Source organism: Orbicella faveolata, unplaced genomic scaffold (genome assembly GCF_042242905.1).
Source record: "Orbicella faveolata isolate gen_17 unplaced genomic scaffold, um_ofav_v1 contig_35, whole genome shotgun sequence".
In the NCBI taxonomy this organism is placed as follows: domain Eukaryota; kingdom Metazoa; phylum Cnidaria; class Anthozoa; order Scleractinia; family Merulinidae; genus Orbicella; species Orbicella faveolata.
Window position 1 is genome coordinate 27,816,806 of NW_028301564.1, and position 24,324 is coordinate 27,841,129.

General features: G+C 39.7%; 1 protein-coding gene across 1 annotated transcript; it reads left to right on the top strand.

Annotated features, from left to right (window-relative positions):
* Nucleotides 1-660: 660 nt before the first annotated feature.
* On the top strand, nucleotides 661-23,728 carry LOC110046851 (uncharacterized). Its single transcript, XM_020752570.2, has 26 exons — nucleotides 661-877; nucleotides 1,065-1,116; nucleotides 3,991-4,181; nucleotides 4,673-4,741; nucleotides 5,078-5,252; nucleotides 6,032-6,175; nucleotides 7,123-7,290; nucleotides 8,693-8,802; nucleotides 9,140-9,192; nucleotides 10,288-10,454; nucleotides 11,537-11,671; nucleotides 12,762-13,109; nucleotides 13,492-13,609; nucleotides 14,403-14,535; nucleotides 15,018-15,085; nucleotides 16,746-16,875; nucleotides 17,370-17,470; nucleotides 18,008-18,107; nucleotides 18,866-19,019; nucleotides 19,472-19,538; nucleotides 20,227-20,293; nucleotides 20,521-20,597; nucleotides 20,795-20,921; nucleotides 21,608-21,637; nucleotides 22,039-22,218; nucleotides 23,272-23,728. The coding sequence occupies exons 1-26, from the start codon at nucleotides 839-841 to the stop codon at nucleotides 23,356-23,358; spliced, it is 3,090 nt and encodes a 1,029-aa protein (XP_020608229.2). The 5' UTR covers nucleotides 661-838; the 3' UTR covers nucleotides 23,359-23,728.
* The last annotated feature ends 596 nt before the right edge of the window (nucleotides 23,729-24,324 follow it).

The following is a 24,324-nucleotide window of genomic DNA, read 5'->3' on the forward strand; positions in this document are numbered from 1 at the left end:
TTGCCGCGATGATGCGTTTTCCACAACTGAAAAGTTGCTAAGTTTTTTTCTAGATATCTTGGCAAGTCGAGATCTTGAGCGAAACTTGCGAGCGAAATAGAGGTCATGTCATGTCTTACCGCGTATAAAAGCAATCTGGTGACCAGCTGGAACTCGCTTACTCGTTCTCGGGTTTTGTTTTGGAAGTCCCGAGGTGCCGAAACGGAGTAAGAAGAAACTTGCAAAGGTTCCGGGCCCACTCATGACAACAAGCGGATGAAATACCGTGACGGAGGGCGTGGAGCAAACAATTTGAAAGCACGTGATTTGTATCCGCAAGCCAATCAAATCTCTTGATTTTGAGCAGGTGGTCTGCAAATTTTCCAAGGCTTCCTTGGCGACACAAAACAACAGAATCAACATGGTCTTAATTAGAACTTTCCTCCCCGATGAGCATAAAATAAAATGAAAACAGAAAAATTGCATACAATGATTTGGAGCTTGTTTATTGAGTTCGTTTACCGTTTCTCGTTCCTAATTGGAGTTGTCCGAGCTTAAAATGTGCGATAAAATTGAAGCATACCTATCAGCAATTAACTTTATTCGTCATCTGTTAAATAAAACATACTCGTATCGATGAAGATCGGCTGTTATAAATAAATAATGATTATCTAGGCTCTTGGTCAAATTATGCACAGTGGCTTGTTAGTGTTAATGTAAACCCTGCTCAGTTTTTTGGACATATTTTGTACTCAAACTACCCGGCGCGCTTCCGTTGGCTTAAACAAGTCAGTTAACAGTGTTTTGGTTCTGTAACACGGGTTGCCAAATAGAAAATTTCAGTGCGGTTAACATAAGTATGGCCACTAAAAGATCGGACATGTCTTTTCCGCTTAAGGTAGGATTGATAATGTCGTTGAAAACGCAATACAAGTACGTGTGGCTTTTAACTTTCCGAAGATCATTAGCAAATTCGCTAGCTATGGATATTAAGATACAAGTCCAAAGTGAAAATTCGCTATCATAAGTTTTCCAAGCTTTGAGAGAAAATGATCTTTCTTGCTTTGTTTTTTCCTTACTCGCAGGTTGTGTGCCTCCTTCTTGTGTATATTGCTTCTGCTCAGTCCACAACGACAGGTAAATTAAAAACGTTATCACACGAATAATCGGTTTTTTAAATTACCGTAAGGCTTGTTAAGGGACGACGCGCGATGCAAAGAAACTAGAGTTTGCTGTTGTTAACTAGCATTTTAACCAAACGCCGCTATAACTTAATGCATATGGCAACAGCTTATCGCTTAGAGGCCATCTTAAGCTGACAAACTCTTCTCGACAATGTAAATAAGCAGGTTTTCATGAATACGGTCTCGTTGCCAACGTAAAGCGGGCTTTTCTCTCTAAGCTTGTTAGATAACTGCGAAATTTTTTGGCTTTAAAAACGGCCCGGATTGTATTTTACGTTTCTTTGGTAAATTTCTTAGCTTCTCGTATGAATACTTTCTGCAAGGATGTATAGCAGGTGTATAAAGCGATCGATCTCTCCAATATGGAAATTATCTTCGTCGTTTAATTAACGAAACAAGACTGGAATAAGCCAAGGACATTTTCGCGTCATTTTTACCTCTGCGGAGGCAAAAGAAATACTTTTACTTAAATGTTGCGCAAATTCGAAGACCGGCTATCTCGTATTCGCTTTGAAGATAAAATTTATCAGTTCTAAGCCTAAAAACGTTTTAACCGTAGCTTAAGAATGGTCATTCTTGGGTCTTGTACGTTTGTCAATAGAACAGAAATGACGTTTAAACATAGAGGAAACCATTAGGACAGCTTTTTCAAGCAAAGGATCACGATTTTCCTCTTCCATTTTAATGTTAAGTCTGCGCTGATGTTTTTCTCGCGTGTGTAACGCATGGCTGAAACCAAATAGTTGGCGGGCGGTACGGGTTGTTTCTCGCCAGGCTTAATTTTTCGCATCATTGTTTTCTCTATTTCTTTGGCGCAAAATTTCTTTTCTAAGGTTATGCAGGACCCTGGGAGACGTGGGGAAGGACTGCTCCCAAATCCGTTAGAGAGGAAAGCTTAAATTTACAATGTTTTAGAAATTGTGCGTGGTTGAAACATCTGAATTCACGGTAAAATATTTGTGGTAACCCTTCGATGCGGGTGATTATTGCTCGTAAACGTTATTCTCTTTGTTATTTTCCAGTAATTGTTTTACACATGCAATTTATTGAGGAAGCCAGGATGTATTCAAATCTATAACTCCTGAAGCACTCCACAGTTCAGGGAGAGTTAGTCTGAATTAAATTTTTGGTTATTTATCAGTGTAGAATGTAAAAGTCAGACAATGTTATTAGAATGCGGAGTCAGTCTTTGAACATGATTTGCCCCATAAACGTTCCTAGATATGCCCAGGTTATATTTCTTCAAAACGTTTCTTTTACTTTACGCATTATTCGTTGCTATCACCCTTTAAAAGAGCCAAATTTGAAAAAATATTGTCACAGTATGGCATTTCTAGCGTCGGTGAGAATTTCGTGTAACTTCTAAGCTGGGTGTCAGAAGAAAGGAAGAGAAATTTTTTGGGGGCGTTTCGCATGGCGAAATGACTTTATTGTTCCCTGTAATTTCTCGCTGACAGAATGGCAAAACGATGAGCAATGGGCTTGTGTGTTCACTGAAATTATTTGGCAATTCCAATTGTTTTTAACTCCCTGGAAAAGCCAAATTAAATGAGGATCTTAATTTCAATACAAATGTTCCGTAGATTATTTCTTTTGTGTGTCGAAGATTGTTTGGGCTTCACATGACGATATGACTAAAAATAGTTCATTCATAGATAATCAGAACGAAGTTATTGAGAAAATAATATTCATGCTGGTAGTCGTGTTCCGCGTTGGAAGCCGATGGTCGATTTGTTGTTATTTCGAAATGATTTTTATTCTTAATCTACAATAGGCTCTGTATATTCTTAGCGTGCCGAGCTCTGTAATAATTGTACAGTGACCGCAGAAATAAACAAACTTTGAAAATCCGGCCGAAGAAAGGGAAGTTTAATTTTCCACGTCTGGTAACAGCAAACCGCAAATAAGTTTAACTTTTCCCACACAGTCAAAATAGTTTTTCCAGACATGCTAATGGCGCTGTTAACGAGCTTAAACGTTTTTAATCAATTCAAATATCCGTTCACTCCCCTCTAATTGCGAACATAATCCTGTGAAGTAAACCCCGGAAAAAGCAAGCCACATGACAACATAAAAACAACATTATGCACTGGGGAAAAGAAGATACGACTTCCAGACAGTCAAACTCAAGAAACCACAGAAAAAGACACTGACTCAAAATTTACTTCATTGAAGTAATTGTAAACGAAATCCTGCTGTTTGTAAAATTAATCGCTTGCTCTCCCATTGAGTCTTTGGCAGCCCCAAGCTCGAAATCAATTCATCCTCCTTACTGGCTGCATAATGGTTGTGCATTCAATTTTAGTTTTATAAGTTTGTTTTCAGAATTGGTTCATATATCAGGGGAATATCTAGCTTGCGAGCAGGCCCTTCCTGCATAGAGCCTGTTCGAAGTAGAGGTGAATAGGTGAACAACAGCCTCTATTTTATGCTTAAATATTTGTCCGCGGACATATTATTTGTTCTGAGAAGCAAACAGCATATTTTTTTTCACGCCAAACAAATGTTTTTCGCAACGCGCGGTTTTGAAAATTGGGGAATACCGGTATCACTCGGATATCCCCCAGTTTTAGCTGGGGGATATTCAATCACGTGTTGCGTTTAGACCAATTGCGCGCGAGCGAACAGATTTGATGGATTATAATTGGTCATATATCTTGGTGGCGAAGCCAATGAAAACTCTTGTAATGCGTTATCTAATGATCCGGTTTTCAATAAACTACGTTATCCAACCCGTTAGGAAAGGTCGGCTTGGCCGGCACAATATATGGGGAAAGAGCCCCTTATTTCCGGAAATGATGACTGGTTTATCCACATTTTTTTCCAGTCAGTGAGAGCGTCACTATTCAGCCTTCAGCGACCGTGACGTGGACCATCAGTTACTCAGTAGAGGAGACTGCCAGTTTGGCAACCTCTGTGGAAGTGGTAGATGCTACCACGACGACAACCGGGATTTTGAATACCGGAGTGGCGCCCAGTCCGTCGTCGGTCATTTCTACACAGTCTTCCAGTGTCACGGTGAGTGGTTTTCCTGTGTAGGTTTAACGTCATTTAGCAGATTACTAGTTGAGATTTACGGAGTGACGTCCATTGTGCAATTTACAAATGATTAGAAATGTTTACTTGCCGAAATGACTCGTCTCTTGATAGCATGACTCGTGGCATGACTCTACCTGAGATTTTGGATTTGGGGGGAATCAAAGAGGAGAAGGGGAGGGGTGGGGGAGGGTTGTAACTAATAGAGGAGAACTAGTCAAAACGTTCACTATCACACGAGATATAGCGCGTTTTAAGCTTAAGCCGCGATCTAGTTATGCAAAAGTTTGCAGAAAGCTGAGAAATGGGTTGAAATGTTAACTGATAACTGAGAAATCACCTGAAATTTTACAGATAACTGACAAGACGTGCGGGACCTCGCGATGTAATCCACCTTTACCGAAGCATATAGGTAAATCACCAGGATTAAATAACACACACTTATTGAATTAAATCTATTGTCTCCGTTGTAGGAAAACCAGAGGACATTGACAGAGGCTGAACGAGAACTTCAAAAAGAGTTTGCACCATTAATTGAGGAGGTATATTGCGGCACTGCCAGTGTAAATCCTGAGAAGGCTCTTTCCAGTATCTTTATTTATAATTACAATTTTATCTTGCGCCTTACCATTTAACATCTCTAATTACACTTCGTACACTTAAATAACAAAAAATCAGGTTAATTGTAGACCGTACATACGCAGAAAACCTGAAATCTTTAAGAATTCTGCATTTTTTTTTTTTATTATATATAATAGTGTTAGTCAGTCGATGATGTTATGAGTCTGGTCCGTTGAAAGGGACAGGTTAGTTTAACAAATATGTATATATCTTAATCTTATACTTATATATCTCTCTCTTTGACGTTTAACTTTCAGCTTGGTGGGAAAATCACTACGGAAGTTGATCCAACAAAATCCAAACCAAAGGATGCAAGCGTTATCGAGACACTATCAAAAATGACAGCGAAGGGCTTGTCTCTCTTGACGAAATATAACAACTCTGTAAATGCCACAGTGGACTTCTTTAACGTTACCGATGACTTCAGCTTCGGTAAGATCGCGTTTGTAATGCTGCTGGAGGGGGCGCAAGGCGAAGGGGTGTTTCATTTTAAAATGTTTCAATCAGTTTGTTCTCACTGCAAAGAGTAGAAAGCTTGTAAAAAAAAAATGTAAATCTTATTTATAGTGGTCTGCACTTAGCCTGGATATTTATTTTTTCATAGAGAGTGATTTCGGGCAAGTGTTGTGAGTAAAATGCGCGAGGACGGTCAAGATCGAAATGTCTTTTTCTACGTATTCAATACAGTCAATACATACTGTAGATGCAGTGTAGGCCATACAATACAAAACAGTGACTGTGGTTTCCAAAAGCTAAAGACAGTAAGACCCTCCTGAGACTTTGATCACTTTTTAAAAAATAGAAAGTAAAACAAAAAAGATTTAAGGAGCCTAGTGGCCTATTGGTGATGGCGCTGCACTGGTTTCTGATCTCCAGAGTATCGCTAGGAGAGAGTTAGTATTACAGTTTGAGACTGTCTGCCTTCCTCTAACATTTTTGTCAAATTCGCCCGTACCTTATGATACACCTGGTTTGGTGTACGTAGGCACAATTAGTATCTTCCCAGAGAACACCCCGCAATGACTGAGGCCAGGGCTCTGGATCCCAATTTGACAACATCAGACTACCGCATAACCGCCCCTCTCCCCTACCCCTGTTATCAACTGGTTCCGTCTCCTTAGAGTCGACAGACACATTCTCCTTTCTAGTCTCTATTTTTTTTCTTATAGTACTAGTCAGAGAGAATGTCAGTTTTACTTTTCCTTCCCTAGTGCTAGCCATGAAGAAGTTTGACTGCCTCGAAGTAAGGTCGGCAGCAATACCTGATCGTTCCAATAAGGACACAGGCCAAGCCTTGACAAAATTTACAGACTATGTGTCTGCGAAGTTTGACTGTCCATGGAAAGTGAAAAATGGTAAATTAAATTAATAGGCGAATTAGATAAATCGCTCCCTAGATCTCCATTTTGATGTGGTTGGGGAACATAGAAAGACACAAAATAATAAGAGAAGATGGGAAGTTTAATTTTATCATGTTTGTTTAATGGAATTGGACCTGAATTGAAATCTTTGGCACATTTTGTCAAAGATTTTGCTGAAGTTCCAATGCGTTGGCTATGTGTGCTATCAGAATACTTCAAGAAAAACTATCATTATATTGTTGTGCTGGGTCTTCTGAACGCTTTAATTCAGGCCATTAAAAAATAGCATAACAAAACAGTATTTGGTAACCAAATTTACAATTCAGTTTTAACTTGATTCATACTTACTAACTATGAAATTCAATCAATACTATGTAAAAGCCAAGAATACTTTTTGTTTAAAAAAATAAGAACAACCACTTTCAGATTGTAACAAGATATGTTTCGATCGTTAAAAAATCATTGTCATCTTCGCCAAGAAGAAAGTGGGGCTTTTGAGGGCACCTGAAAGAAATAGGTATAACTTTGTGAATTTTCATTGAATTTCAGTCAAATTTTCAGTATTTGATGGGAAGCAACTTTTCTCTTTTTAGTTTTCAATGCTATGTAAAAAGCAGATGTTACTAAAAAATTTCTCCTAAAAAGTGTGTACTGCGTGAAATTTTAATTAGCATAAATTAGCCTAAATTAATTAACTAAAAGAGATTAAGAAAAACTGACAACATAGTCTTGATGTCTATTTATTTGGCTTTAAAATGACATAAAGCATAACAAAATTGGTTGAATATAATGTGAGCTGGTCATTTTTTACCAAAACATGTCAAAAATAGCCATTTTTAAGGGGGGGGGGGGGGGCACCAAAGAGATTTATTAATGACATGAAAAACAAACAACATTAAACCATAATTTAAGTTTGCTTGTGTCTCTTTTACTCCATACAGCAACTCGTCCAAGTTTGAGAAAAAGGCGAGATTTGAGAGAGATGCAGTTTGAGGTTACCATGGATATCAGTGCTGATGACGAAGGTGACTTTGAGGAGTTTCAGATGCTGTATCACCACTCCCGAGTCAGGAGGAGTGACCAGCAATGTCAATCACGGATGTGTGATGGTGAGTAGAACAGGTTCAGATAGATTTTGTAATTGTACAAGCAATTAGCTTTTCATTGATACATAGTTTGTTAGGGTTTTGATGAAACTCAGGGTTGTGACAACTGTGCAAAAAAGGGGCATTTTTCAGGTAGAACCCCTTAAGGATGGAAAAGACTAATACGGATTAAAATTCAAACGACGAACAAGAAAAATTTAGGCTAAACTTACAGAGTGCGCAAACCGTGACGTACAGCTCCTGTAAGCAAACTTTAAAGAAGATTGTATGAAGATAATTTGCTTTTTAACCAAGTTAAGGAACGCTTAGCGTAAGAGAACTAATTAAAGAGACACCTATAATTGCAGTTGTTCAGTTTGTAAGAGTTAATCATGTTGGGCCGGTATACAAAACAAGAACTGATCTATTGCTTCTTGAGAATTTTGGTCCACGTTTTAAAAAGTAATGATAGTAAAGAATTCATCAAGTAGGCCATTTTGTCTTTTGTGTCCTCGGATTCACCAAAATTCACCGAAATAGCGCCACTACACCAATAGAATAGTAATTAGCAACCTTACGCTTATACGACGGCGACGGCGAGGACGACGCCTAATAAAAAATGTTTCCATTTTACTTTGGAATTTCGCATTTATTTGTTTATTTATTTTTTTACTATCTAGGGTGTCTGTCGGTATTAAAACTTGCCCCTGCTGAATGTGCTACGAATGCGTTCAATTCCAAATTTGGTTCACGTTCTCCAGACAACGCCGAATTTGGTCATTTCATGCATGTTGCTGTTTTCCAGAGGACGGCAAAGAAATGTACCAAGAATTACAATGCGCGTGCATAGCTATTGTTCTACTCATTAAACCTTTTGTTTAGTGACGTTTTCGTTGTCGTTGCCGTCGTGTTTGCGTAAGGTCCCTATTATGATACCAAATCGGAATTCAAGTCCGTTTTACAAGCCGGTCTAATATGGCAAGTGCGATCACGCGATGGTTCGTAATTTTGCAAGAAGTACCTAAAAGGTACGATAAGATACTTATTTGGCCACAAATCCGGCGATATTAGGTACGGTATATATTGATTTGGTATCGCAGCGGAATGTCAAGGCAGTAGAATGACATGGCTTCTGATTGGCTAATTGCAAAATTGGGCAAGCTAAGTAAGGAGAATTATTATTTCGAGCAAGGGCCCGACTTTGGTTCAATGAGATTACAGGACTTAGTATAACAGCAAAATAAAACTGGAAATGAGGACTGAATTTCACAAAGGGCTGTGTGTTCAAATTCAAGATTGTTCCTGTTTGACCAGCGGCCATCTTGGATTACATCGACCCCTGGCTAGAAGGAAAGTTACCGTATAGCCCATTTAATTATAATTTATTTCACTGTCAATATTAATTCTGCTATATATTGTTTTCTAGTAAAACGGTTTGAGACTACTCTCGTCATCAAGAACAGAACTTTTGACATTCGCCTTAACAACTCAAGCTCAGCTTACTACAAAGAGTTGGAAGAGCAGTTAAAGGAAACGGTAAGTTAAAATGAGCTGAAATCTACCATGATAAGTCGGGTCTTAGGTATCATAGCGTAAGCCAGTAAAAGGTTAAGTCTGCGTACAAGCTGAGCCAAGTGGCCCGTTAGGTCGGAGCTTCTCCCTGTGTCTGTAGCGTGAAGCGATCAGGAGCATTTCTACTTCCCCCTGGATGGCATGCTAGTCCATCGTAGGGTTACCCCCCAGCATTAAGTAAGTGTCTTACCCAAGAACACAACGCAATGTCCCCGGCCAGAGCTCAAACGCACTAATCATGAGGCCACTGCGCCTCCACCTTAGCGTAAGCCAGTAATCGATATTTATTTCTTTACTTTAGCTGAAATCCAACCTCGCGCCTACCTTGGAGACGGTACAAATACTCCGCTTTTCGTAAGTATTTGTTATATATGTCCCTTTTTGGCCACCACAGGTCAATAATGCAGATTATTATAGGGCTGGCTCCATGAGCGGGCAATATGAATCAAATCCTGCGCTGTCATCGGCTGCCCGAGCGGACAAGATGGAGCTATCTTCCCGGAAAGCCATATAATAAATCCTTTATTGACCAAGCTTGTTCCCTCAAGATGGCTTGATATTGGCCTCGTCCTTTTTTTGCGAGTTTATGGACCACGACTGCGTGTCGGTCCATAAACGCGCAAAAAAAGAACTTGGCCAATACCCAGCCATCTTGACTTCATGCTTGGTCAATGACCCATATGTATTTATGCCGAACTGCAATTTGGTTCGACTCGTTGTGAGTTGGCTGAGGCAAACAGGAAAGACAGAGAAATGTGATTCAGTCTTAATTCCCTCGTTAGTATACAAGAGAACTAACGGTATTTGTCCAAACAAAGTAATATCGACTTTCAGTGCTAACATTACTTTGCGAAACTTGAAAACAAATTTTGCTTTAAGAAACAATGGACAAGTAATACTTGGAATAATTGACCAAGCCCTCTTGAGACTCTTCTTTTGCGAAATCACGGTGTTTGTCAGTTCTCTAAAGTAACACTGTGTCGGCGCGCAAGTGAATTATCACCTATTTATCAACTCAAAGTTGTTAAATTTAAGGTAAATTGTCCGCTGTAGCGAGAATATAAAGCTGACCTTTGGAGCTATAGTTCCCTGTGAGAGTAACGTCTTCCGGAGAAGGCACTAGTAAGTCTTCGCTCTGACTAACGCCTGACCCTCGACACATCAGCTTCACGATTTCTCTGCTGCAGTTATGAATTTACTCTCACGTAGGAATTTAAAGACATCTCGTCTTCGATATTTCTTCGACATACTGTAAAATGCTTTTAAAACTGTTTAAAAACTGTTAGATTGGCACTGCAAAACAGATTCTGCCAAAACCCTAACCTCAGCAGTTGTACGCCATATTGGATTCCGTGAATTCGCACGTAAGTTTTTCTAATCCTTTCTTAGCCTCGACAGTGCATATCGCTCGAGCGAATTTACCCTTTATCACCTTCTTATTAATTTCAGTTCTGCATCTCCTGGAAACATGGTCAAAGCCACATTCTATCTCGATGTGCAAGGCAACATTGAAAATTCCACTCTCATCGATGAACTGAACAAAACTGTCGTGAACGACATTCTTGGCAAGTTTGAAGTAGACACAGCAACTTTTCAAGCCATACATAGGATTGTTGGTAAGTTTAGGTTATTAAGGTCTTAAAAAACTGTTGGACTGTGTCCGCGGGCAAGTGGGACCGGCTTAGCTATTTACATGTATAAATTTATATCAACCTGAAGATGATCAAGGTAAATCAACAGCAGTAACGAGTTAGCGAATTTGAAATCTCGAGGAGTAGCTTTTTTTAGTCAGAGCAAATAGGTAAGCTTTAACGGTCTAGCCCGGTCTAGCCCGGCTCCTGTACAACAAAGACGGGGGTGCTCTTTAGGAAATTTTGAAAAGAGGTACCAAGATCCTGTTTTGTGGGCGTGGATTGAAATTGATGTAAAATGTAAGATAGATTAGATCACTGAAAGGCCATTAAATTGTAAAGCATGTAAATTGTTGGTCTCCTTTTGCCTTGGTGAATACACTGGACTGAGTGTTGGAGTAGTTTCTCCTCTGTTCACAAATTAACCTTTTTACACCTTCTTATCTTGTTTAGCTGAGTTTTTTGAATAATAAGCTTTTGTTTTTATACAATAAAGCCAGTTTCATTACGTACAATACTGATACTTACGCAACTAACATTACAATACATCTACTTCCCCGACTTAGAGCACGGCTACTTTACATTACTTGCAACTACTTATAAAGGTAGATACTTAAAATTGTTTTCGATACTAATAAATCTGCTCTACACTACGCACAATACTTTTACAGCTACTTTACACTATTTACGATACTAATACAGCTACTTTACATTATTTACATTATGTATACAGCAACTTTACATTATTTACGATACCAATATACAGTTGCGGCATTAAAAATATTCGGTGTGTAGCGAGGCATTTTAAAAATTTTGGCAAAAAGAAATAAAAAGTTGACACTGGCTAAAAATATATTCTGGACGTTTCGGCTACTACTGTTGCCTTCTTCAACAAAGATAAAAATGCAAATGTCTAACGGCGTCCTGCTTGGTTTATGTATACAATATGTGATAAAACTAAATCACGCCTCGAAGAAGTTATATTATAATACTTGCAAACCAGTATTAATAGCTTTTTTACATTATGATCTGTTACTTCGTAAACTGATACAATTTCGTGTTGTTAGTTGATGGTAATTACACCCAGTGGAGTCCGTGGTCAGTTTGTGATAACAAGTTTGACACCAATAGAACCCGGGAATGCCAGGGAACTGAGCACGGAGGAAAGTGTGATGGCGAACCTGAAGAAATCAGAAAATGTGGTAAGAAATATGATCCTATGGTCCATGTTGATACGGGGCAAGGCAAGTTGGAGACGCGGTGGCATCATGGTTTGCGCGCTAGACTCCGGATCAAGCGGTCTGGATTCGAGCCCTGGCCGGGGATATTGTGTTGCATGGGTACCGGCGAATTTAATGAGTGCTGGGGGTAACCCTACGATGTACTAGCATCCCGTCCAGGGAGGAGTACAAATAGTCGCTTGATGCTGCAGAAACCAGGATAGGCTCCGGCCTGATGGACCACTTGGCTCGTATGTTGACTTTACTTTACCTTACAAGTTTAAGGCTGGTTCAAAAAAGAACACACATTCTTCTAAGGCTCGACTCAGTAGCATCTGTTGTAGTCTTTTCCGTGGTCACCATCCACACTTGTACGTGTGGTCGCCTAACGGTTCATTTTGTATGGCAATCGAGTTCGAGCATATCCAAGGCAGTTTTTGAGCAAGGCACTTTACTCTCGCTGAGAGTAAATCTTTCTCGGGAGCTGCAGTGAACTGCTGGGGAACTTTAATAAATGCGCGGGGCTGAATTCAGATGGGCTAGCATCCTAACCAAAGATTGTAGAAGTCCCTGGTCTCTTTATGAAGATAAGCTGCGATTATAACGAGCCGTCAGACTATTTCAATTCTTTGAAATTGATTGGGTCTTGTTGCCCTTCCTTGTATAATACGACTTGGTTTTGTCTACGTACATCAGTTGAAACAATTTTCAGGGGTTTACTTTTGCTGAAATGGCAGCTCTTACGCAACAGATTCGACTAAAATGGTAGGACATAAACCCCTATCCACAAAAACACAGTTGAAGGAACAAGTACCGTTTTGAGAGCAAAACCTCTTGCCCAAAAATTGACCGTGTCCTCGTTTTTAGTTACCCTAGATAGTAATGAAAACTAAGAGATCTGATTTGTCAACAGCAACAGCAACAGCAACAACAGAAACAGCAACAGCAACAACAACAACAACAACAGTAACAAGAGCATGTGTTTCCCCGACTGAGTCAAGTGTTGAAAAACTCAAGAAAACTTCTATTATAGTTAATGCTAACACGAATTCACCTTTCTGCTGTCCTACAGATTGTGCTTACAATATGACCGAGGGTGGAAACATCACCTCCCCTTTGTTTCCTAACAACTATCCGGACGGGGTCAGATGTGTTTGGATCCTGGAGGCGCCGGTCAATCATACCGTCAAGTTAGATTTGGAAGAATTTCACTTGGAGAAAGACAAGAAGTGTTTTTATGATTACATGGAGTTCTTCGACGGCGACACGGAAGAACACCATTTGATCAGAGAAAGAATGTGCGGAAGACACGATCCCCAACCCCTTGAATCCACGGGACAGAAGCTTATGGTGGTGTTTAAATCTGACAAAAGTGAAAACTACAAGGGGTTCCGAGCTGTGTGGGAAACTAAAAGAATGAGTAAGAAAATCGAGTAACGTAAATAATGTTATTAGAGAGTTTAATGTGGGATACGATTATCCCCTACAATTATTGAGAACGTACCACCCTCAAGTCAGTGATATTTGGGTTAACCTAAGAGCTATTTAGGCTAACCGGGGCGCTGTTTAGGCTTAACATAGACTTAACATATTAGGTTTTGTCAAATCTTCAACATTTTGGACGAGAGCCAAATAATCATGGCTACTCGTAGTCTAGAGTAAGCTCGATACAAGTCTTAAGCTAAAGAAAAACTGATTCCTGCACTCCGCATGCCGTTCTGTCGCTATGCGGAACTCGTGGCTCTCAGATATGTTAATGAAAAAAACTGTTTTTGAAGCAGCTCTTTTTCCTTTATTTGCAGAGGAGAAAGTGATAGAGTACGTCGAGCAACACGTGACAACTCTGGTCATGATGTACAGTCCGACTGTGAACGACACCCACTATCCGCTTGGGACGGCAACCACATGTCCTGCAGACAGGTACGCACGCGCCGATTTGGCGCCGCTTGCAATACAGTCTGGTCCCCATAGCTACTCATGATAATTTATGGCAACACCAGAGAGCACTTTTTTCTGCTTTCTGCCGGAATGGAATTAACTGAGCATGCAATTTTATTGGTGGGGTTGCTAGGTAACATTGTGTGCTCATGGAAGCATCTCATTGGCTGATAAGGATCGGAAGCCCTGTATATCTTTTTACGATCATTTACAAAACACGACACTTGCTTGTTCTGTAGATTGATAGGTGACAGTTAGGTGTTGTACTGCTTCTAGGGGTGGAAATGTTTTGAAAAACGACGAAGGTATTCGCCTTATATAGCTGAAGATGTCATAGAACCCTAAAAGTAACTTAAAATAAAGAAATTATTGATTCCCTTTATTTAAGTGTAGGGGTATTTTAGCACTGCTGTCCTAATTGGAAACATTGAAATAAGCAGACAAATTTGTAAATAAAAAAAATGTTAAAAGTCCCAACCGGCTATTTACAAAGGGCCGTTGTACGTGAATCTGGGATGACAGATTAATCCATCCAGTGGCATGGAGGAGGATTTGAAGCCGGGACCTCCAGATTATAAATCCTTCTAATCCTTCTCCGGAGTAAAAAAAATCCTGTCCTTTAATAAGAGGCACTGCTTGCCAATAAGAGCTCTAACTATTGTATCTAGTAGTATCGTATATTGTATCGAGTAGATGAGTACAAATTCGAATTAACGAGACCCCAAAATAGTATCAACTAATAACATCCCTTTTTTGATTTCTATTTCATTTTCAGCCAAACCATTGACAAAGAATGCATCTTTGATGATACAGTCTTCATAATTTCTCGGTTAATAAGTGCCCATATTGACCGCAATCTTCCGCTCGATGGTACAAACAGGATCGTCATAAACTTTGAGCATATAATGGTGAGAATATTCCTAAAGAGTGTACTTTGCCCTTTTTGAGACTGAAAACGTACTGGAAACAAAAACCACATGCATGATATTTTGTTGCATTGTTTGTTAAGCCACTGGCGTAGCCTTTGGTAACATAGATCAGAATCAAGTCTATTAACCCCCCTCAGTCCCCTGAAGGGTACTTTTAAAACCCCCGCAGAGCTACGTTCGAATTCTAAGTGACGTGTAAATCTGTCTGGTTACCATGGGTTGGGTGGGTGAGGTGAGATCGCGTTAACGAACTAACGACCTCACACAAGTTTACGATGTCCTCATTTCAGTCGCAAAACACCATGTGATAGGTACGCTATGTACGCATCACCGGTTATCCTCATTTTTATTACCTTTAACCTTTCCTAATCTATAGTATGCATGCGTTTTAGTATTTATGACGTGGAAGCGTGATACATTAGCAATAGAAGCGACGTCTAAATTCATCTATTTCATTTCAGAACGAAAAACTCTTTCCAGCAATTTACAACGGAGAAAAGCAATGTGTCACCTGGAATAAGAAAGCAATGTAAGTTATTTTAGAAATATAGCTTGCGCAAAAAGATCTTTAACACTCGAAATACCGTAAGGGTAAATCTCGAAAAATCTCAAAACGAGTTAAAAAGCCATTGCTCTCATGACTCTCCACATTTCTAAGTTCTTTTTTTAAAAGACCACCAAAGTGTTCGAATAAAAAAAAAAGTAAATATGATGTGATTTGTGGGGGAAGGAAGAGGGGTTAAATGACGCGCTATTTATTTCTTGTTGCAAATGACCTTAGTTTATTTACTGTTAATACAGTATATGGCTTGTATTTGCAGCCGATATAACGCGCGCTCTGATTGGCTAGTACTAGGGTATTATTCTCCCGTAACGTCAACGGGCCGATTACGGGCTTGTAAAAACAAAGCAAAAAGCCATATAATAAGCAACTTATTAACCTTGAAGGTTCAGTCTTTACGAGAAAATCTCAAACCTTGGTTTTGCCGTATTGATCTCGCTATTGCTCGGTCAATACAGCAAGGTCACAGATTGAGATTTTCCCGTAAAGACCTCACTGTCGGTTGATAAGTAGTTATTAACGCATGATTCGCATTCTCTAGGAAAGAGCCTTTTGACGATTCTGATCCGTAAGTCATTACTAGCCGGATTGTTGTTAGTCATATTATATCACCTTAAGGAAATATACCTACGTGGGCATAAAACCTTCATAAATAGAGTAAACACATTATCATGAACCACATTTTGTGATGTTAACAAATTTCAGTTACATTGAATCCATATCATTACACGCAAAATTTTAAAAATCCTTACTCTCGCATAATGCAACCATAATATTCTATTAAAAGCAAAGTTTTCTCACCACAGTTATGAAGGATGTAATGTTTGTCAATGTAGTCCTGGGGGGATGGTACTTCCTATAACAGCCTATACGGGGAGAAGGGGTACCTTTCTTGGTCTTCAGGCATATGAAAGGGTAGGAATTTCACAAGTTGAGGTATATGAAAGTGTAGCGAAATCTGTCATTTAGGTATAACGTGAACGGGAACCAAATAATTGACACTTGCTTTTTTTTGTTCTGGTAAATAATGCTTGGTGTTCTCCTGTATAATTGTTCATTGACTTCATTCCAAGGGTTTAGAAAAGGGATGCAGGGTAGAGTAACCCTTCCCACTGGAAGTATAGTCTGCTGGGAACAACTGAAATACTCGGCCTACCACAGAAGTTCACTAGACGTCGTTCGAAGCGATCTAAACATGATGGTGCGACGCTTTCAGGACGAACATTGCAAACGTTGTACTTGGTCTAATGTCTGTATTAATGGCTTTTATTATATGGAGAAGAGTGTTTTACTGGGAACTAAACCACTCGTAAATTCCATACGCCGCTTCATCCGGGACCCGAGTGGCGTATTTTCCGTATGTCACCTTTGTGAGTGTCGTATCGTTCAATGACCTCACGATTCCCGCCTTTTGCTTTTGTTGAATTGGTTTCTCCATATAATAAAAAGAACATTACACGTTGGCTCGAAGATATGAATTTTATGTTCTCGTGGCAAAAACAATATCTCACGAGTGAACGAAGCTCACTCGTGAGATATTGTTCTTGCCACTCGAACATAAAATTCATATCTTCTCGCCACCGTGTAATATCCTCTATGTATTTATCTCACGATGAATGTCTTACAGACTCCAGTCTCCAGTCTCCAGTCCAGGTGCATGGACGAGGAAGGGCTGCACAGTTACGAGAACTAACATCACACACACGTCTTGCGCCTGCGATCATCAAGGGTTATTTGCAGTGGTGGGAAAAAAGAAGGTAGGACAGATACTTATTTGTCAAGTGCTGCTTTCATAGAAACCTGAATGAAATAATACGATCTTGCGATTTTGCAAAGGTCTGGTATAGTAAATTTTTACTCACTTCAAAACAACTCCAAAATATAAAAAGAGCCCTGATCTTGATCTAGTTGGCATTTTGTCAAGACATTTTCGCTAGGATACTTTGTCAAACAAGGGTTTTCTATTCGCTCAAAATGTTAAATACTGTGCAACTTTTTTAAACTGCAAGATACAGCCGTATTTTGGCTCAAAGCAAAACAACCACAAAAAATCCAATCAAGTGGTACGATACATGTTCACCCGGCCCTGGGTTCTTAGAGTAGACTGAGTTCTCGATATATTAACAACCAGAACGGACTTTTGAGAGCATAAGGGTTTAAGTGTATTTAAATGTTGTCAAGTGCTGCTTACGCGTTACTGCAAAAGATAGATCAATAAATTGAACCCCTCTTATTCGTTTTCTTTCTCTAGATCGAATCGCAAAAGCTAAAGCTGTTGGCGAATACCTATATTGGAATTGGAATTTCATTTTTCATTCTCATCTTGGCGATTGTGCACATCGTCTGGAAAATGTAGGTAGAGAAACTTGCTGTGATAACACCTGTTGAACAAAACCACCGCACAACAAACTAGAGGCACTGAAGATGCTTAATCCGTTACTCGTCGATACTCGTGGTTGGTACAGCTGAAAATTACAAAGTACAAACTGGTGACTCAAACATAAACAAAAACGGAATTAAAAAGTAAAAAGCAAACAAACAAACTTTCCAAAAACGTTCCGCAACGCACAAAACTGCAGAGCAAATGGAATTTACGTAAATGTCACGTGACTTTCACAAGCGGGGGTACGGAGGGGCGCGGGTAACAAACTGTCCCTAACCACACCAAAAAATAAGTACAATCTGAGGTTAATTTTGTTGACGATTTTTTTCAAGAGAAGTTTGAACAAAAAGAGCAAAGGTGCATTATCCACCAATGATTTAAACTGACACGAATTCAGATCACATTGGACAAATCGTGAATTTGTCGGTAGTATTCAGCGCTTGGCGTATGTTCCCCCACTCCAGATTCACAGCTAATCTTACACTATAGTCTCTGTGTTCTTACAGTGAAGTTCACGGTGGAGAGATCATGCGTATTAACATGTGTGCCGCCATCATTGTTATGCAGAGCGTGTTTCTTATTGGCGCTCATGTCAAAGCTCAACAGGTAATTGTGTTTTCTCGGTCCCAGGATCTTTTTGCCATCTGTAATTGAGGTTGATTGGGATCCACTGAATAATTACCTTAGAAAGGATTTTTGTTGGCAATGATCACTTCGTAGAAATTTTTGTAAATACAACTTTCCAAAGGATTTTATTTGTTGCAAAGCCAATCCCCTTGAGTCCTTGGAGTAAATTGAAACTAAGGTCCCCTCCACACTATGCTGGAGGAATTTGAAAACGCAGCTTTATTTCTACGGTTAGGCCTACCGTCCACACTAACCCGTCACGAAAACGAAGCTCTTCGAAAGCGCTCTTTAAACCGAAGGAATTTGAAAACGCCAGCTTTGAGTTTTAATGTGATGGAAAACGGAACTTTTTGAAAACGATTGCGTCACGTTAATCATGCGATCTCCCTGACTGAGTTTTCCACAAACACTATAATCCAAAATGACCGGTGACTGTTGCGTTTTTAAATTCCTCTGGCGTAGTGTGGACGAAAAACATTTGATGCGCTTACAGTGCGAAACCTCCGTCTTGAAATTCCACCGGCCTAATGTGAACGGGGCTTAAAGGACAAAGACAACGTACATGACTACTTGTAAATAAATCCTAGAGTAACACTGACTTAATGCCAGATTTTCAACAGGGACTTGCTGAGGAGAAATCTTTCTTCTTTGAACATAAGATGCTTGACTTCTACCACTTTTTAGGCGATTTTCCCCTGTTTAATGGGTTTTTTCTTGTGTTTCCATACATTTCCTAGACTCTGTGTGGCTTCTTGGCCTTTGCAGTTTATTTTTCTGTGTTGGCTGAGTTTTGCTGGCTTCTTCTTCACGGTCTACGAATCCATGGCAAAATCAAGAAAATCTTTGCCTCGAATCTCAACATTGAGATCGTTTATGTCGTCATTGGATGGGGTAAGCAGACACAGTGCCTCCGATGTTTTGGTTCAGCGGTCTTTGGAGAGAACGAAGACAGGAGAATGGTCACTGTTTAGTCATGAAATGCAAAGACGTTCAATTTTCAATCTCAGTTTGTTTTGCAAAAGAATTCACAATCTTCACGTTTTCATCTGAAATTGTGTTTCATTGTGCACCGGTCATTGCTTACTAACATTTTTTACGGTTGGCATTCAGTTGATATATTTGTGTTTACTTTATAAATGCGGCTTCATAAGCGGCCCTATGTCCCACTGGGAGCTTTAAGGAAGGATGATATGATAATGACTTTATAAATGATCACCTTTTGCCCACGTAACATTAGATATGCCCAAGAGCAGTCCGAGTGCAGTCCGAGTGCAGTCCGAGTAGGTCTTTCTATAGAAAGCCATTTCACCAAGAATGGTCACGTGACGTGTATTTCATTTCAGGATTGCCGATGTTGTTGGCTCTTATCGCTATTGGAGTACAAATCGATTTGAAGAACCCGGACGACGTGTAAGCACTTTAAGATTCATTTAGTGTTTTATTTTCCTGTCATGAAGTTAGCTACTATTGAGAATAATACTTGCTAAATTCTACTAGCAACAGGTTTTTGGTTTGGCCTATCACCATGACACCATTGTAGTAAAATAAAATAAATTGCGATATTTAGAGATAAGCCACATCAGCTTAGATGTTTTCACGCGGGTCCTCTATCCTGGTCGAATAAACTGTTTCCAGTGTATTAAAATTCAGCTTGGCAGTGAGGCTTAGAGGACACAAACAAAGGAAATTGAATGACCATGTTTATTCATTTCTTTTGTTTGTGTGCTCTTGGCCTCACTATCAGGCTGAATTTTAACATATCGAAAGTGGCCCATTGGAGTGTTGACTTTTTCGGAGGAAGGAAAACCGGAAAACCGGAAAACCGGAGAACCCGGGAAAAACCCTCGGAGAAAGGCGGGAACAACAACAAACTCAACCCACATATGTCACCAGACCGGAATCGAACCCAGGCCACATTGGTGGGAGGCGAGAGCTCTCACCACTGCGCCATCCCTGCTAGTAATAGCAAATTCAAACAAACACTAAACAAGCAAACAAACAAACGTTTTTTCACCTGAGCAGTTGCTTACGAATAAATGTGTACAACGCATTTCTACCTTTAATTGTTTACTGTTGATTGTTTTTAATCACGTGACAGTTGTTGGGAGGCGGCAGCTGGCAGTGCAATGTGGGGATATGCTGGGCCTGTCATTATCATCGCCTTGGTGAGTAATAAACTGAGTATCAGTTTATTTTGACAACTGAGGATATCCAGTAATATCATTCAAAACAAATTGTAAATTGTTTCGCCGATGCTAATGATTTCTTCTGTTGGGACTGTTATTGTTTCTTGCCCCTTTTAGTGAATGTTGAAAAAGATCTGCTCTGTGATAAGTCTCTCTTCAATTACTGGAAACAAGTTTAGCGCTTAGATTGATGTTTCTTTTTTCAGTTCAATGTGGCCGTTTTGCTGAAGCTTTTGATCCCAACCGAAGATGTTAAGAATGGCTATGACTATGAAGAAATGAGGTCAGTCCAAACATGGCTGTCTGTCAGTTGCTATCAAATTGCTACTGTTATGTCGACCGTCACATAAGTTAAGTATAAGTTGACAATCTATTGGTTTAGATAAAAATCTCTTCACTGTTTTTCAAAGCTGTCTTCTCTCTCGGGGTGGATGGATATTTTTAGCAAGAGAAAGTAACTGTACTGTAAATTCGTTTCAGGTTTCGCGTGATCAAGGACTTCATATTTCTGGCCTGCTTTGGACTTACCTGCACCCTTGCTTATCAAGCTGTCGAGGAGGAACGGTTCCTTGAACAGTATTTGCTGTCCATCTTTGTTGTCTTGCAGGTCAACTTTTTATTATGTTGAATTTATCTCTCTTTACGTTTTTCCTTTTCTCCTGGACATTTGGCCTTCAGTCGTGTCATACCCTGTCTTGCTCTGTCGAGTCGTTTCGTTTCGTTTCGTGTCGTGTCGTGTCGCGTCGTATCGTTTCGTGTCGTGTCATGTTGTGTTTTGTCGTCTCGTGTCGGACCGTTTCGTTTCGTACCTTTACCTTTCCTACCATACCATACCGTACCGTGTTGTGTCGTGTCGTGCCTGGCCGTGCCGAGCCGAGCCTCGTCGTACCGCGCCGTTTCTTGTCATGACGTAACTGTGTCGAATTGTGCCGTGCCTTGTCGTGTCGTGTCGAGCCGTGCCGTGCCGTGCTGTTTCGTATCATGATGCAACTGTGTCGAGTTGTGTCATGCTACGCCTGCCGTGTAGTAGCAAGTTACAATTACTTAAAGAGGATGGCACATAACAGAAGACAACAATGAACTAGTGGCCCTCTATCCTAGAAATAACAAGAAATTACATGTCGACGAGGCATCCTGCCTGCCCTTATTGTGTTGTATTGTGTTTTCAATGGATTCTCCTGGTTTCTTTAGATATGCACCCCAATTATCTATTATCTATTATCTATACAGTCTTCTTCAAGTTCCTTTTATAGCAATCAGTTTCTGAACTGAATATTATTTTTCTTTTTTCAGGCCATTGCCATGTTTGTTTTCGGAAGAGAGGTAAGTACTATGAGGTGGAAAATGGAGTGAAACAAAATGGAAGCAAGGAAGATATAAAAACTTTATCCGGGAACCACAGAGTTACAGTTGAATTCCTTATTTACACCCTTTACTTATGCTTGATTGAAAGGCCTTTGTTGGGCTTATATTCAGGAGAAAGGTAGAGAGGGATTGGAGGGGAATGGGGGATGGGGCGTGTTATTGGAAAGAGCTACTGGTGTAAATGTTTCTTGAGCTTAAAGATAGAATTCAAAGAAACCATTCTGCAGATAAAAAAGTCGTTTTGAGAAGTGTGTTAAAACTTTGCAAACCACTGCGTCATCATTTCCATATTTCCGGATCTACTCAAGACTATGATACAAAACATACATATATTCTATATTTTTTTAAAAATTTCTCAGGGTCGAAAGGACTTCATTAAACGCCCCGAGAACACTAAACAGGAAGAAAACGCTGCCGACAACGAGGCCGTTACGGAAGAACCCATCGAAAATATTTACGAAACCATTGATGATGCGAGGGAGCCTGAGACCGACTTAGCTGAAGGACAAGTGAAGAGACCTCGAAAGAAAAAGTTATCTGTAAGTTAAAATACTTTTAAAAGATCTTAAATTTTTCAGGTAGTAAAGTGTTTAGTGGTAACTGACGGTGCGTCTTGAAAAATCGGCCAGTTGTTCTCAAGTTTATCATCCGTAGTCCCTGTTTTAATTTAAAAAAAAAAAAAAAAAACACAGCCCATCTTTGTGAACGGGGATGCTAGCATCTTAGTAGCATGCAGAACAGGCGGTTTATAAGCGTATCAGAAAGCAAAGCGCGATACACGAGCGCTAGGCGCACGCACTCGCGCTTTGCGATCTTGATCGCGCTGGCGGTTGCGCCGCCAAAACCTGGCATCTCAGCTTAGAGCGAAAATGTCAACCAATTCTCAACTGTCAGTAAATTTTGCAGACCTTAATTTTCTGTTGTCATGCAGTTAAACAACAGGTCATTTCTTAGCTGACAGTTAAAATTTCCACCAATTTTCAGCTACCAGTTTAACCAGAAGCTTGCAAGCTTCAAGCGAGAGAAAACGAAGACATGGTTTCTTGCTTCTTGTTAAACCGATTTATTCTAGACTCTCTAAACCGATAAGGGCGGTTTCTAGTATTGCTAAGCATGATGCTCACAATGCTATACCCTAATGTTGTGGAAGAGGTACAATAAGAGTTCATTTCAATTCATTATCAGTTGGAGAATTGTTCCATTTTCAGGGTAGAAAAAGATTATTGGCTTAGAGCGATGTAATTTACCGATAGGCCACGTTCGATGTATCAATATTCTTACTAACAGTGGCTCCGAGGCTTTCAGGACATACTTCTATATTTGGTGGTGTTTTCTTTGTATCCAAGTCTTTTTGGGAATTGTGAGACAAAAGAAGCTTAAAAGAATTTAAATTTTTACCCGAAAGCCTCGAATGCATGTTAGAATATTGATAGATCGAACGTGGCCTGTTACAACTTCGACAACGTGAAATAAACAGAACAGCCTACTTCTTTCAACCGCGGTATAATTTAATTGCTTCCATAAAGTTTTTGAATGGTGAATACTTTATCAACATTAACATGTTTTTTTTTTCTGTATTTTTTTTCATATAGAAGAAAGAACCAGAGAAGATCACAGTTTCTACGTTGAAAAACCTGAACATCTACAAGGAGGGAGGCCAGTACGTCATTGAGGCTTGAATCAATGCGAAGATTCGTTTTTTTCTTAAAGCCGTTAAGCACACTTCGACGTGAATTTATATTTATTTCACAGCATTACAGCAAGGTAGTCAAATACATAAATTGACCTCGAGGAGACTTCAATCATTTGATATGTCATTTTGTAGAAATTTTAAGACGCTTCAGTTTGAAATAACTTTAAGATGAACCTAACTAAGCCCATAATGGGCTCACTGTCCTAAGGTGACTCAGAGCAGTTGTTAAAAACGATCCCCAGTGTTAAGTAAAACAAATGCTAGACAGTTGCATCATAAGCTGTTCATCCAAACCAGTTGTCCCATAAGGTATCAGTGTTTGCTGCAGAATAAAAAAATCCACACAAACGAACAAATAGACATCGATTTATTAGCGTTATGTTATGTATATACAGAGGACATTCTCTCTTCCTCGCATTTTAATTTCATCTTCCATACTCGGTTACAGATTTTAATTTTCGAGCGTCCCTTAATTGCCAACTCCACTTTAGGATAAAGCCAGATCTTGCGTAATTATTTGCTGTGATCTTCTCTTGCTACAAATCTGCGCCCGGTTGTTCGATCGCCGATCGCTGATTCTTCTCTGGGACTGATCGTCGACTCTGAGTTTTAATTATAATGTTTCCCCTAAATATTAAAATGTTTTCAAGTCTTTTCTTTTGTATATTCCGGGACTAGTCCAGTGAAAAATTAACTGAAGGGCGAATACCATAAAAACACGTTACTGAAAAGTTACAAAAGCGAAATCAAAATTCGTTTTAATTCTCGATTAACTCAATCGTGCTTGGAATAACCGGACTCTGGTTACCTAGTTTGTTTTTTATCTACTACCGTTTCAAATCTACTAGATCAACCTCTCTCTCCCAGGAAGATCTAGAGAGGTACTATACAAAGTTTTACACGGGGTGGATCCGCCTCGACACGCTTTTATATACAGAAAGACTTCCGCTTT